Source organism: Corythoichthys intestinalis, chromosome 8 (genome assembly GCF_030265065.1).
Source record: "Corythoichthys intestinalis isolate RoL2023-P3 chromosome 8, ASM3026506v1, whole genome shotgun sequence".
Lineage (NCBI taxonomy): Eukaryota > Metazoa > Chordata > Actinopteri > Syngnathiformes > Syngnathidae > Corythoichthys > Corythoichthys intestinalis.
The window spans coordinates 13,205,652-13,220,632 of record NC_080402.1 but is presented as its reverse complement, the minus strand read 5'-3'; the positions used below and the strand labels follow the sequence as shown (position 1 = coordinate 13,220,632).

Here is a 14,981-nt window from a genome sequence, read left to right as displayed (position 1 = left end):
TATATTAAAAAAAGGCATGGCCGATATTTTTTTACCAATTCCGATACTTTGAACATGACGTGATCGGACCCGATCGATCAGGTCCGATCACGGCTCATTTATAGCGCTGCAATGAATGCTAGGAGACATGTTGGACGATATTTCCAGATGATTTCAAGGTGATTGGATGAAAAATTCTGGTTTTAATGCTAGTCTCGCTCAAGTGTGCCAAGGTATGTTTATGTGAAGTAAATTATATGCCATGAAGTGAAGTGCAAATATCCATAAAACCATTAGAAATGAGTCTACAGCATTCAAACCATACATTCATGGTGGCTTCATGTTGACAAGAGGCGATTCTTTAACGCGTACAATGTAAATATCAAAAGACACATTGAATACATTTAAAATATGTATTTTTTATTGGGAAGTGTCAATTCACTGGATTAATTACAATTCAGAAATAGGCTTGTGTGGCCAATACGGATATTTGACCTTGTCCAGCTTGGTCTCAGGGAAGGTGTTGTTGTAATCTTCAATGGTCATCTGGTCGAAAGGAATCATATTCCTAAACTTATTCAACTGTGAGCAAACAGAAAAGAGTGACAGTGAGTATGTGAAGTACATGAACAAATGTGTAGTATTTTTCGAACTATATGCCACTTTTTTCTCTCTCTGTACCCTGTGGGTTTTATAACGAAGTGGGTTGTCCATTGACTTTTTGTTTGTATATGACAAACGAGCTTCATACTTTCTCTTTAAAATTTTTAAAATGACATCTTTCATTTCAGTCCGCGGGCCAGCACATCATGCTGTTTGCAACTAATAACTACGAGGGCGAGCGTTTCATTATGACAAAATATGAAATCCTGTGAGTACAGGGTGACCCTAAAGGCCGTTTCAAACTAGCGGCGGCCCAGTGTGATGGGTTCAGCAGCAATTGTGTATTTGGGAGCGGACTTCTCGGCAAAACTGAGCAGTGGATGGCTGTCTTGGGAGGAATGGCAAGTTTGAATGAATTTGCGCCAAGAGGCGGAGCCCAAAATAGAGCCTTGCTCCATTTTCAGAGCATCAACAACGCATCCAATAGCAGAGGGGCATGCGTACTTACTGTATATCTATACTATCAGGCTGTTTTGGCCGACGGATATACACAAATCATGGCTGACGAAACCTTAATGAATGCGCTGTTTTTATAGTTTCGCGAGCTCTGGGACACTCGAAAAACGACTCATACCTCTCCTGGCGAAGCTAAATGGTATCTCAATGTACGTTTGTGTGGAAATGTAGTTCATGAATAACAACAAAAAATATTCACCTTCTCATCAAAATTAGTAAAACTTTGTATACGGCTATTATAATGCCCCCTACTCCTTGAAATAGGAAAAGTCACTGTTTTCTTGTGCACTAGCGTCTCCGTGGCTCCTCCCGTTTTGCGCTTGCTGTGGACCGTGCTTCACACTGGGCTGACGCTAGTGTAAAAACGCTTTAAAAACACGGGCCCCAAATTGGCATTGGCGTCATTTCTAGATTTTTTTTTGTCAGAACAAAAACAAATGCAGTTATGACTAGTTCAAGTGTCAGCAACCCACGGCTCCGGTGCCACATGCGGCATGTATATTTTTGATACACCTTCCAAGTGACTTTACATAGTTTGTGAATTCATGACCAGCTTGAGTGATCTGCAAATAAAAGTTTGTAAAAAGAGAGCACTTAATCTGTTTATTAAAAGGAGTCTAAACTCAAATACGTAAATCAAATACGCACCACAGTATACAGTTATATGTGAGTACATACATACATATATATACACACACACACACACACACACAGGTCCTTCTAAAAAAAATAGCATATTGTGATAAAGTTAATTATTTTCTGTAATATACTGATAAACATTAGACTTTCATATATTTTAGATTCATTACACACAACTGATGTAGTTCAAGCCTTTTCATGATATGCTAATTTGTTCAGATAGGGATTTTTGGTTTTTCTTGACTTTTTTGCCAAAATCATCAATATTAAAACAATAAAAGGGTGTGTGTAATGAATCTCAAATATATGAAAGTCTAATGTTTATCAGAACATTACATAAAATAATGAACTTTATCACAATATGCATCACAATATGCAAATTTTTTTAGAAGGACCTATACATATATATATATATATATATATATATATATATATATATATATATATATTAGGGCTGTCAAACAATTAAAATTTTTAATCGAGCTAATTACAGCTTAAAAATTAATTAATCGTAATTAATCGCAATTCAAACCATCTATGAAATATGACATTTTGCTGTAAATAGTTGTTGGAATGGAAACATAAGACATATGACTGAGATATACATTCAACATCAACATACGGTACATAAGTACCGTATTTGTTTATTATAACAATAAATCAACAAGATGGCATTAACATGATTAACATTCTCTTAAAGCGATCCATGGATAGAAAGACTTGTAGTTCTTAAAAGATAAATGTTAGTACAAGATATAGAAATTTTATATTAAAACCCCTCTTAATGTTTTCCTTTTATTAAAATTTGTAACATTTTCAATCAAAAAATAAACTAGTAGCTCGCCATTGTTGATGTCAATAATTACACCATGCTCACTCATGGTACTAATCCATAAAATCAGTTGGACCCAAACGCCAGCAGAGGGCGCCAAAAACCAAAAAAACAAGTAACGAGCGGACATTACACTGTACTGTCATTTTTCTGAGCGGGGCATGTGCGTTAATTGCGTCAAATTTTTTGATGTGATTAATTTAAAAAATTAATTACCGCCCGTTAACGCGATGATTTTGACAGCCCTAACATATATATATATATTTTTTGTAAACACACGCTGATGCAATTTCAAATGTCAACATGTGAGTGCTGCTCCCAGTGTAGTTTTTTATGTGCAAAGAGGTACAATTTTTTTTTCCTCACTTTTTTTTTTTAAGGTTTTAGGTGCCTCAGAGAACACAAGAGAGAGGCCACAGCATTTGAATGAAGGGGACAAGTTGATGTGTCTATTTGGTTAACAAAAATGTTTTTATCAAATACTGTATATGTGACATCTCTCGATGTAAATAGCCCATACTAATATATACACACCTGTGGCTTACTGGCTTATGGAGTTTTTTAAAGTGAAATTTGGGCAGCGCGGCATATAGTTGGGTGCGCTCTATAATCAGGGATTCACAGTATTTAGGTTAGGTATGAGATTTTTGGGAGCCATCTCACCTCTTCTTCATACTGGGCAATACGAGCTTTTGACGCTTCCACATAAGCTTGGGCGTCTTTGTCCTGGTGAAATCAAATGTTTGGAAATAACGAGTCATTGAGGTTCACTCCATTTAAGAGGGATAAAACTCATATACAAAATTTGGTGATTAATTTGTTGTTTGACGTCGACACTTACAGCTTCTACCTCCTGAGCGTTGATGGCAGTTGTCTGCGTATCAACTGGTTGGGGGATCTGCAGTGCTTTGAACTATAAACAAAAACAAGACAACAATGTGACCGGGGGACCAAAGAGATCTAGTGGATTACAATGATTCTTCTAGGACCTAGATACTAGCTTCTAGTCAAATTTACCTTCTTCTCAAACTCATCAACCATTCCAGCTTTGGCCACAGCAGTCTTGTAAAAGCTCCAGTCAATGGCAACGGGAGACTCCGGCAGGGAAGCCAGTCTACAGTATTAGGGGAAAGGATTCAAAGGATTAAAAACATAGGAATGAGAATGTGAGCTGTTTAGTTAGAAACTTGGATGTCGAGTTGGCCAATTCCTGGTTCTTAACTGAGCTGCACCAAGCACAGAATGTAAACAATGCAGTATTTAAATCCATAAATGTGCATTTGTTTTGGTTTTGTACAGTGCTTTTGTTGCGACAGAAACAAATTCTGAGGAAAATTCCACAGCCAATCTCAAAAATATAACTCCTAAAATATCAGAATATTTTACAATTGCACACAACACAGCATAATATGAAACTGACAGAATTTAAAGCGTACTTCCAGCACTTAGTGGTTCCCTGATAATATTGTACAACTTGATAAATATCTGGTATTATTTGAGTCTATTCTTGTATTTGTCAAAATGATTTCTCTGGTTAATGTTCACACACGCCGCAAAATTAGCAGGGGATGTGACCCCAAGTCATTAACAGTGTTTCTCACGCAGCCACCAGTTAATATTGAGTGTATGATCATTGTTACTGTCGTATTTACTGCGACCAAAAGAACATTCAGGATTAACAGGTTTTGGTACGGAAAAGTAAAATTTATCCTTGTTTTTTATTTCACCTGTGAAACATCCACGTTTTTCATTTTGCCATGAGATCTCAGAATCCTGTAGCGTCGGCATTTCTATGGATGCAGTGTTGTTTTCGTCGACGATAACGAAAATATTTCGTCAACGAACAATTTTGTTCATGACGTTGATGTGCTAAAAACGTGTCTTGGGAGACTAAAACATAGCGAGATGGATGCTAATTGTCGTCGAGACGAGATGAAAATTCACCAGTTTCCATTATAAGTACACAATGTGTGATATTTTCTTATTGTATGTGGAGTTGGCATGCATTTTAGCAGTGTTTAGCCGTGTCACTCATGTGACGTGCTGTGCCTCCCCCACGAACCCAGGCCCCATACACACGCGCGCGAGATACCTCAGCTCACGAACGCTTAAGCTCACGAACTTTTCGCCTCAAGAACATTAAATTTGCGAGCATATAGTCTCTGCTGACGAACTAGTTTTCGGCGGACGAACCAAACCACGCCGTCGAACAGCGCCACGAGAAGCTGACGCACGCTCACGGCGTCCCAGTTCGTCCCCTCCCTTTCGTTGAGTGCGGACGTGGTTTGTGTTTGATAGACATTTTGGACCATATTGAGTGTACTTTTGCTATTATGGGACCGAAAAAGACCCCACCACAGGCTAGTGTTAAGCCTAAGAAGACATTAAAGAAAATAAGGTATATTTTTGTGTAGTTTTAAGGCTTATTTAGTAGAAAATTATGTTATATGGGGACCTGGGAACGGATTGTTCTCATTTTAATGGTTTCTTATGGGAAATAAATGTTCGGAAGACGAACTTTTCGCCTTACACACACTTTCTGGGAACCAATTATGTTCGTGAGCTGAGGTATCACTGTATTTTAAATACAAAAAGTAATTAGGTTTGCTACAACAGAGTAGAGCTGAAACGAATACTCAAGCAACTCGAGTTTAAAACCGGATCCGAGTAATTTTATTCAACTCGAGGAATCGTTTAATTTTGCCAGCTCTAAGCATCACGTTTTGCCCGGACTACTCTTAATGCGGGAAAACACGCTGGCGCGACGTGCGTAGAGGAAGATGCAGTTTAAAAAAAATTTTTTTTTAAACTGCCGACAGCCGCTACAAACTACGCCGACGTTGCTAAAAACTATGCCCGCATGATGTGTGATGTGGTAGCAGGTAGAGCTGGGAATCTTTGGACACCTAACGATTCGATTATGATTACGATTCAGAGGCTCCGATTCGATTATAAAACGATTATTGATGAAAACCCCCCCTCCTTTTTTTTTTTTTTTTTTTTTTAAACTAAATGTTTTGTACATTAGTTCCAAAATTGTTCAAAAATCCTCTCAGGCTAAACCAAACTACTATTTCAGTATCAAGTTAACATATAGCAGTAAACAAATATACAAAAATAACAGTAAATAAAAATCTCCTGTCCCCATTCTGTAACAGCAGCTTTAAACTACATTCAATTAATTCAATGTTGTGAATCAACTGTTAAAGTTGTTAAAATTGCTCCCGTTATTCCATAATTTCCCTTTTGTCTACTTTCGACATGTGAAAGTTTTAAAACTATTTTAAAGATAGATTCAGGTCAATATTTTACCGATTTAGGAGTGTTTTAGATAAAAAGTTAATTAGGTTTGCTTGGAAGGTTCGCTACAACAGCCTTGCAGGGAAGTGTACTGCTTTAAGATGGCGGCCGTTTACTAACGGCTGCATCTAGCTTTTTGTAGATGTGCTGTTCACGCTACCGAATCAATGGTCCATCTAGTCCTATATAAATGATATCTACCATTACATTATGTGGATGACGTACTTTGTAGCAGCTTTTCGGCAGCAGTCAGGTGTGTTGTTGTGTTTTTTTATCTCATGGCATGAGTTGAGCTAGAGCCGTGAATTGAGCATTGGCATTACCCGAGGGGCCGGGTAATGAGAAGCATGATGTTTAGCTACTCCCGCTGCGTTCTTCCTCGTTGCGCCCCGAAGACCGCGCGGCGCGCTGAGTGTGTTGTACTTCCGCTTTACTTGGCATATTTCAATAATCGGAATTTGGATGTTTGTGAATCGTTCTCGAATCTTCCACGGCCGAATCGCGAATAATCTAAGAATCGGAAATTTTGCACACCTCTAGTAGCAGGTAGTGTCCGATGCGTCTCATAGATATCGCATGCATTTAGGACTAGATGCGATTGACAGACTCGGCCGCGTCTGGGCAGCGTTAGTAAACAGTCGCCATCTTTAAGCAGTAGACTTCTCATCGCTAATAAATACAACGTTACTGTGACTCGCTCACGTAACGTTTGCCCTTCGGAGGGCTAGGTTTCTATTGATTATGACCACTGTCGATGCGTGGCTAACGTGTCTTACATACAGGCTTTATTTAATCTGTAAAAACACAGCGCTGTAGAGTGATGAGGGTGTAAAATTAAAACATAATAAAGCTAACTGTCAGTTTTAGCTCAGTAGTCATTGCTGAATAAAACACCAAGTAGCACTGGTCCCTAATATGCTCCAATACATCAGGTATCATACATTTATTTTGAACACCGCAAAAACTCAAAATCCTATCACTACTTACAGTTTAGACTAACTTAAAACTTAACTAGAACTTAAAATAGCTTGACACAAATGGAAATTAAATTGAAAAACGTGGGGAAAAACACGTAGCTTTCAAGTGATGTGTGTTATCAAGCGTAATTACATTTTTAGGTAAGAAATATGTTTTGTTTTGTTTTTTTAACAAGATCTAGAAGTTTTTGGAGTGAAAGCTGTGACTTTTTTTTCTAGTCACATCTGAGATGCAATTGTTGGCTGTTTCCAACAATGTACATCGAAAATAAAGACACTGACTGAAAATGGTTCAATATTGGATTAAATGTTTTTCTTCTCATGTATATTTATAATTGCTCTTTACCTAAAAAATAAATGTTTTATCTGATTACTCGATTAATCAATAGAATTTTCAGTCGATTACTCGATTACTAAAATATTCGATAGCTGCAGCCCTACAACTGAGCCTTCTAGAAAAGTCTACTGCTTCAAGATGGCGCCTGTTTACTAGCGCGGGAAAGTCTGTCATTTCACATCTAGTTCTTGGTACATGTTCAAATGCGGCCGTCGTCTATCATTTCACATCTAGTTCTAGATATATGTGATATCTACCATAGCCGTATGTTTGTAGAAACTAGCAACTGGGTGCTGTTTGTAGCAGCTGACGGCCGCAGTCAGGTATTATCATTATCTTTATATCTAGCGGCATTGGTTGAACATGATATTTACTCTCGGTCCGCTCCTCATTGCGTCTCGAAGACCGCGCTGACTGTGTTTTATTTCCGCTTTACCTGGTATAATTCAATAATCGGAATTTGGATGTTTGTGAATCGTTCTTTAATCTTCCACGGCCGAATAGCAAACAATCTAAGAATCTGAAATCTCGCACGCCTCTAGAAATAATACTAACAAATATCTACAAATGTCATGTCAATGACATAAATGGTTGTATGCAGATATTTAACTGACTTAGCGGAGATGGCGTCAGTGCGGGTCTTCAGGGCATTGAACATGCCCTTCTGGTTTGGGGGAACACGCTCAGCAAACGCCACCCAGTCGATGGCCTTCAGGGCTATGCGGCGGCCTGCCATCTTGACAATCTGAAAGACATAAAACACAGTGACAAGTAAATTAAAAGTGCAAATGTTGATGTTTGACAAAAGGACGTTATGATGATTCAATGCACTATAGAAACTTTTAAACACAAATTAGTTAACACAGTACAATGTACAAATACAGGATAAATATTATTCCATATCAAATTTAAATTCATGCCATAAAATGCACAGCATTTCATTAAATCTGACAATAGAGCATGTGCGTTAGCCTACACTTTGAGATTATGCGGGTACATCATTCGGCTCATTTCAGTGTTAACATTGTTTCCCCAAGTTAAATTGGAAAAAAAAAAACATCTAATGTCATGCCAATAAGCAAAAATGTCATAAAACCACTGCTTTCCTATCATTGAAATTGGATGTAAGCGACGTAGCACCAGCTAGCGTAAGCAGCTTGCTAGCCAAGGTCAGGGAAGATCTTCTGACGTCAAGGTTTTAGTCAAACAACCATTAGCAACAAGTTAGCGTTTGCAACGACCAGATAAGCAACGGACACATTCGCGTGCGAAACCAAATTTAGGATACAAATATTTCATTGAAGATAAGAGTTCGCTCAGTCACCTCTCTTCTCCAAGGAGTCAGGACAGGGTTAGCTACAGTCGGACCAAGGAGCGGAAGTGATTCTTCTTTGAAAGAAAAAAGTCTACAGTGATACATTTGTCGCCCTCTCTTGGTCAAATGCAACAACTACAGCTTTACGATTGCACGGAGAGCGGCACTAACTGAGCAAACTTTTCGGCCAAGCTTGATAATGAATACATTTTTATTTTGAGTAAAAGTGCTCATTTTTATAATCGTATAACAAGTTATTTATGTTTAAGCATTTATATTTTATTCAATCACATCAACGAATCCATTAATATAGACCTATACAATTAAAAGTACACCGTAAATGTACATTACTATATGAATTATTGTCGTAAACGTATTATTTTATCATTTGCAATAAGGGAAATTGTTATATAGATTGGCAAATGAAATAATTACTTTTGATTTTATTACTTATATTTATTTTCAGTTAACTAATGCATCAATAACTGAATAAATTAAACATTTATATACGACTTTGTTTATTTTGATTGGATTATAATTTCATTTTCTTCTTTACAATAGTTAATCAGCAAGTTATTTTGTTCTACAAAACCATTTAATTATTTTAATTACTTTTTTTTTTTTTTCATTTATGATTTTCAGTTTCTAATTGACTAATGTCGAATTTTTACTATATTTCTATCTTTATTTCCTTCTTTTTAGGAATACATTATTTTATGAGATAAATGAATTTTAAAAGTAATATAAAACGATATAATTTACATTTCAACTAACCAATTGATGAGGGGAAATGAATGTAACGAATTTCACGGGACATCTGATAATTCAAATGCTTCGTCGGTTGAATTGGTCACACGACTTTATTTTGCCCCCACAAACAGTTGGGGGGGAGTTTTTATCAGTAAGTTGCTAAATTTATACAACTTAATAGGGCTACATTTAAAAAAAAAGTGTCAATGGCAAAGTTTTACAAGTTTTATTTTTTTTGCAAACCTTTATTCTTTTTTTTTTTTTTTTTTTTTTTTTTTTTTTACAGAATTTACTCTTTTTTGTCCCTCAATCATTCAGTGCTGCAAGCCTTCAATTTCAAAACACTGCGTTTTCTTTGAATGATTAAAGCAAAAGATGTTTCCTGTTTGTCATGAATTTCACAAAATGTGCTCGTTATTTCTGGGTTAATTTAAGATGACACCAAATGCAGACTCCCAGCATATTGCCGTCTATCATAGTAAATGAATGGTAAAAGGTAAAACAAAGTTCAGCCCTGATTAACAACAAGATTAAGATGCAAAACATATTCCAATGTATATGTTTATTTACATGTTACAATAGATTTTCATAGAGAATTGTACACAGTACAGATAGAAAAGGTTCAATAAATACAAATGTCCTGCTGTCTCTCCAGTGAAATTGCAGCACTTTATATCAAATTCTAATGTAATCCTCATTAAGGCCACGCCGTGAGAGTAAACACTATTTGATGCACACATTTTATCGAAAATAAACGGACTCTCTTAAAAAAAAAAAGTTGAATAGGAGATGCTGACTCTTGAAGGCACTCACAATAAGTACTTTTTACTGCTCTAGCTCTGAAATATTCTAAATAAACTCACGCAAACTGCAATTTTTACAACGTGTCAGACAGTTTTCAGTTTTGGAGGTAAGAAGAACATTCGTCTTAAGGTAAAGTACATAAAAATATATTTAATTTTTCCAGTTCGGAAACACTTTTGGTGCCTTAAAGTGTTTTCGCAAGCATGATCTGAAAACATGTATTCCCCTTTTAAGCACATATTAAGACAAATAGTACATTCCGTACGTGACGGGTCCACCGAATATTCCCGGGACTGGCAGACTGGGCCTAGGGAAGGGGTTCGAAGGTCCCCACGCAGCGGAACCCTGCATGTGCGCACTGAGAGGGAAAGGCAAAGCGAAGGCGGACAGAAGTGGCTTGGAGGCCAGCTTGAACTTCTCCAACTCGGCTTCCTGCAGCCTCTTGGCTTTGGCCCTGCGGTTCTGGAACCAGATCTTCACCTGGGTCTCCGTCAGGTTGAGCGAGCTGGAGAATTCGGCTCTCTCGGCAATGGAGAGATACTGCTTCTGGCGGAACTTGCGCTCCAGGGCCAGCAGCTGAGAGGTAGTGAAGGGCGTGCGAGGTTTACGGTTGTTTTTGTGCTTCCGTAAAGTGCACTGAGAGGGACTGGAACTACCTAAAGTGAAATCAGAAAAGATCAAATAATCATCATGCATGACAAAACGTGTAGACATTAAAATTATGTCCTTATTTGTGACAATCAGAAAAGACACAAACCACCGGAGTTCGATTTTGAATTTCAACTTAATTTTTTTAACATCAAAATTCTAATGCTGTAATGATTTATTATTATTATTATTATTATTCCAGCATCAAAATTCAGCCACCAAAAAAAGAAGAAAAAAAAAAGTCCTAATTTCTGGATAAACATTAAATGAACCCCCGTCTCTGTTTGCGACTTTTTTTTATTTTTAATTTCTTAATTTATTTTTATTTAATTTTAATTTATTATTATTATATTATATTACATTATTAAACATTATTATTATATTATTAAAACAATTTAAATAAATTTTTACAACTGAGGGTTTTTTTTTTTTTTTTTTTTTGTAACTCAATTTTCGGATGAATTTTGATGCTGAAAAAAAATTGCTAGAATTTTGATCACGAAAAAAAATCAGTTACAAATCCACATACACGTGGCGCATTTACTTTCACAACTTTTTGGCAATAGTCGTATATATTTCAGAGAGATTCTTACGAGAGCTGGAAGAGAAGGAATTCGCCTGAAACCAAGTGTTCTGCTCGATATCAACCGAGTGTGTCGCGTCCTCCGCCGGTGATCCATCCGCGTAAAAAGTTCTCGGAGAGAAGTGCGCCGGGGGCTTTTGAGCAAAAGAAGTCTGACAGGTGCTCTTTTTGGAAATCAAAGACTCGACACTGAACGGGAGTCGGCTCTTCTCCTTCTCCGCAGTCGGGTCGTCCGTCTCTTCCTTCGCATGATCGTCCTGGGACGGCGAGCCCTGCGATGCGTTCATTTTCAGGCCAGGCGACTGGGCCACGCAGCTCCCAGTGGAGTGGAAGATGCGTTCACTGACCAATGCTCGTCTTCTGAGTCCGCGACGCCAACTTACTCACTTTTAGGCAGGAAAGTCTATAAGAGGAAGAGGTGTGTGTCCACTCTTCGTTCCCACCAATCAGATGGTTAATTTGGGGTCAGAGCGCAGTTTTGATTGGCTCACAGCCTTCTAAGGGAACATCAGAAAGCCTTTGAAAGGAAGGAGCAGTTAATCATACAGACCCCATGCAGCGAGAGGCCAGTCATGGTCCTCACAAAGTAGCTAAGACCAATTTTAGTGTAATTAACCAGTTTGGAGGAGGAAGACCCAGTTGACCATTTCTTCCATTACCACTCTTCCATTAGCTGGACAGTCCCGTAAGAACTATCACGAGTTGGGTCAGTTATTATTTCAAAATAAATAAATTAAATTAAAAAAGGCAACACATTGTATATGCAACTTTAAAATGTTTTAATAATAATAATTAAAAAAAAAAAAAAAGAAGAAGAAAAATTAACTACATGGACATGTATCGTCGTCAATGGCAGCCGATGAGTTAATATCAAACTTCACTCATTGAAGTTAAACTAATGTTACGTTTTCAAAATTAACGTCAATTAATTTTAGTTAACTTTTTTGAGATATTAACTTTAAATGGTAGCAGAAATTTAAATATTGTACAAAAAAAGATCTATTTAAAATTAAACTAATTACTGTAATTTTTTTACTATAAGCCGCTACTTTTTCCCCTTATTTTGAACCCTGCGGCTTATTTGTTGATTTATTGGGTTAATAGGTAAGACTTCATTTGACAGCAGGGTCATAAGAATGCCATAAGACCATCATAATTATCAAATGACACTATCATGGGCATTACTGAATGCATATGACAGATGTCATTAAGTGTCATCCAGCAAATTATGTCTCTAACTCCCTTTATGTCCAGCTCGGATCTTTTACATCCACCCAAAAGTGAGATAATTTGCCGGATGACACTAAATGATATATGTCATAAGCACTGATTAATGCTCATGGCAGTGTCGTGTCGTGTCGTGTCATAGAATAGAATAGAATAGAATAGAATAGAATAGAATAGAATAGAATAGAATAGAATAGAATAGAATAGAATAGAATACCCCTTTATTATCCTTATACAGTTGTACAATGAAATTGTGGCGCATCTGCCTTTACAGTGCAGGATAAGTTAAAATCTCAAAAGTGACTTGCAAATATAAAAGTATAAAATCTAAATAAATATAAATATAAAGTGTGTATGAGATGTTCAGGCAGTGCAAATAATCAAAGTGAAGTAACAGCAGTTTGACAGTGAAGGCATTTAATATTGCACGTAAGTAAGTATTGCACATAGAATATGTGTGAATGATGTATGATGGTCTTATGACAGCCTTATGGCGTCACTGTCAAATAAAGTGTTACCAAATAACATAACTAGCAATGGAGGAAACAATCAGAACAGTAACTGAAGAAATAATTAGTACAGAACATGAATTTTGATTGTTATTAACATCCAGAGCACCGCATTGCATGCTAGGAGGCATGCTGGATGACAAGTGTTGACAGCAGGTGGTAGCAGAGGTTGACTGTCTCTCTAAAGGGAGCATATGGTGGTTCATTTGGTCTTATGAGTCTTATGATGTCGCTGTCAAATAAAGTGTTACCGGTTCATATCTTTTAGTGTAAATATCCCATAATACAGCGAGGATGGCTGCGGCTTATAGTCCAGTGCGGCTTATCTATGAACAAATGTTTTGAGTCAAATTTGGTGGGTGGCGGCTTATTGTCAGGTGCGCCATATAGTCCGAAAATGACGTTAATTAAAGGAGATGCCTTTGTTTACGTTCACAGAGCCTCGCCGGAATGAGTTGGATAAGTTCTGTAGACATGGGAAACATCTAAACATCTAAACATTTGGTAACAAGTAGACATTTAGCACTTGGGCGGGGCGTTGTTTTGTTTTGTGCGTGAATGGTAGCGTGTCTCGTATCCTGCGATTAGCTAGCAATCAATACAGGGTGTACCCCAACTACTGGCTATGTTAGCTGGGATGGGCTCCAGCACCCCCGCGACCCTCCTGAGTATTAGCGGCACAGAAGATGAATGAATGAACTTCCCTCAGTTACTTTTCAACACAAGTTAAATTCATCTCCTCTTGTGATATTAGACAGTTAATGTTAATTAACTTAACAGAATATCTGCTCAGTTATTCTGTTAAACTAAACTCTGGTTTGCATTAACGTTATCACAAAAACACACAGTATGTGTGTATTTCTCTACTATACCAAAACAATGAATAACAAAAATTTCACAGGTAGCACATGACCATAAAGACCAGTGTTTCTTTAATGTGTGTGTGTTTCTTTTTAAATCGAGTAAATTCCGGATAACCCCCCACCCCCACAGTCTAAATAAAGACCTTCCGAATAAAGGAGTCAACCTTTTAAAAGAGAAAATCAAATTAAACACGTCCATGAAGGGCCTGATTGGGTCAAACACGCAGTATCACAGCAATTAAAGGCCTGTCACGATCCTTTCTGGTTTGACAATGGATCGGCTGAGAAGCAACAGGCCTTTTTTCTTCTCCAGGTCCAACTATTTAATAAGCCAGACAAGTTGTGTTTTGCAGGCGCCAGGCTCGGCTGGATCTCAAAGGAAGATACCTCAGGGAGAAAGGAAAGGCTCTACCGTGCAACTCCACTAAACCAATTGTCCTCCAAATATTTCAGAGGCATGCAGGCTCTCATGACTCTTTAAAATGAGTTTGTGGGTGTAAAACCCACACCGACATGGTTTGGAGTAGGGAAATTTGCTCTAAAAATACATGTCACAGTTAACAAATTTGCTGCCATTGATGGTGGAATACTACTATGACATGATCCTATTTTGAGGGATGTAGTATGGATTGATACATCAATTGGCTAAGCCATGATCCAGTCAAATATCCAATCAAATCTATTGACGCAAATGCAAAAAATCAATCATGTTTTACCAATTGAAGGCCATGGATCCAATTGAATCGTGAGACTTTGCAATAGTAGCAAATATCATATCGTCATAATATTAATTATTTACACCTTTACATATTCCGCATACCATCGCTATCAGGCAAAATAAACCAACCTAAAAAGGATAACAGAACAGCATTCAGAACCTAGAGTACGTAATATTACAGGTTAACCATAAAAACACAAGACTACAAATTGTACAAATAGCCACTGACTTCGTAAAAGCAATGATCGATCGTAATCCACAGAAACAAGAAGTGGATGGGAAACACAACACAAAACCTTTAAAGCGTCAAGTGATCTGTTCGTGAAATGTTATTACCATTTTAAATTGTGTTTGAGTGAAAATAAAAACTGAACTCAAATT

The 14,981-nt window shown here is 37.3% G+C and overlaps 2 protein-coding genes across 2 annotated transcripts; both read right to left on the bottom strand.

The window, feature by feature from the left end:
• Window positions 1-378: 378 nt before the first annotated feature.
• On the bottom strand, window positions 379-8,606 carry atp5pd (ATP synthase peripheral stalk subunit d). The gene is made up of 6 exons (XM_057843646.1): window positions 8,508-8,606; window positions 7,798-7,928; window positions 3,587-3,683; window positions 3,411-3,482; window positions 3,233-3,295; window positions 379-561 (listed from the first exon to the last, which is right to left on the bottom strand). Exons 1-6 carry the CDS (start codon window positions 8,601-8,603, stop codon window positions 430-432), a joined length of 591 nt encoding a protein of 196 aa, XP_057699629.1. The 5' UTR covers window positions 8,604-8,606; the 3' UTR covers window positions 379-429.
• A 1,220-nt stretch (window positions 8,607-9,826) lies between these two features.
• LOC130920301 (homeobox protein MSX-2-like) lies at window positions 9,827-11,838 on the bottom strand. The gene is made up of 3 exons (XM_057843408.1): window positions 11,834-11,838; window positions 11,294-11,661; window positions 9,827-10,708 (listed from the first exon to the last, which is right to left on the bottom strand). Exons 1-3 carry the CDS (start codon window positions 11,836-11,838, stop codon window positions 10,293-10,295), a joined length of 789 nt encoding a protein of 262 aa, XP_057699391.1. The 3' UTR covers window positions 9,827-10,292.
• Window positions 11,839-14,981: the final 3,143 nt, after the last annotated feature.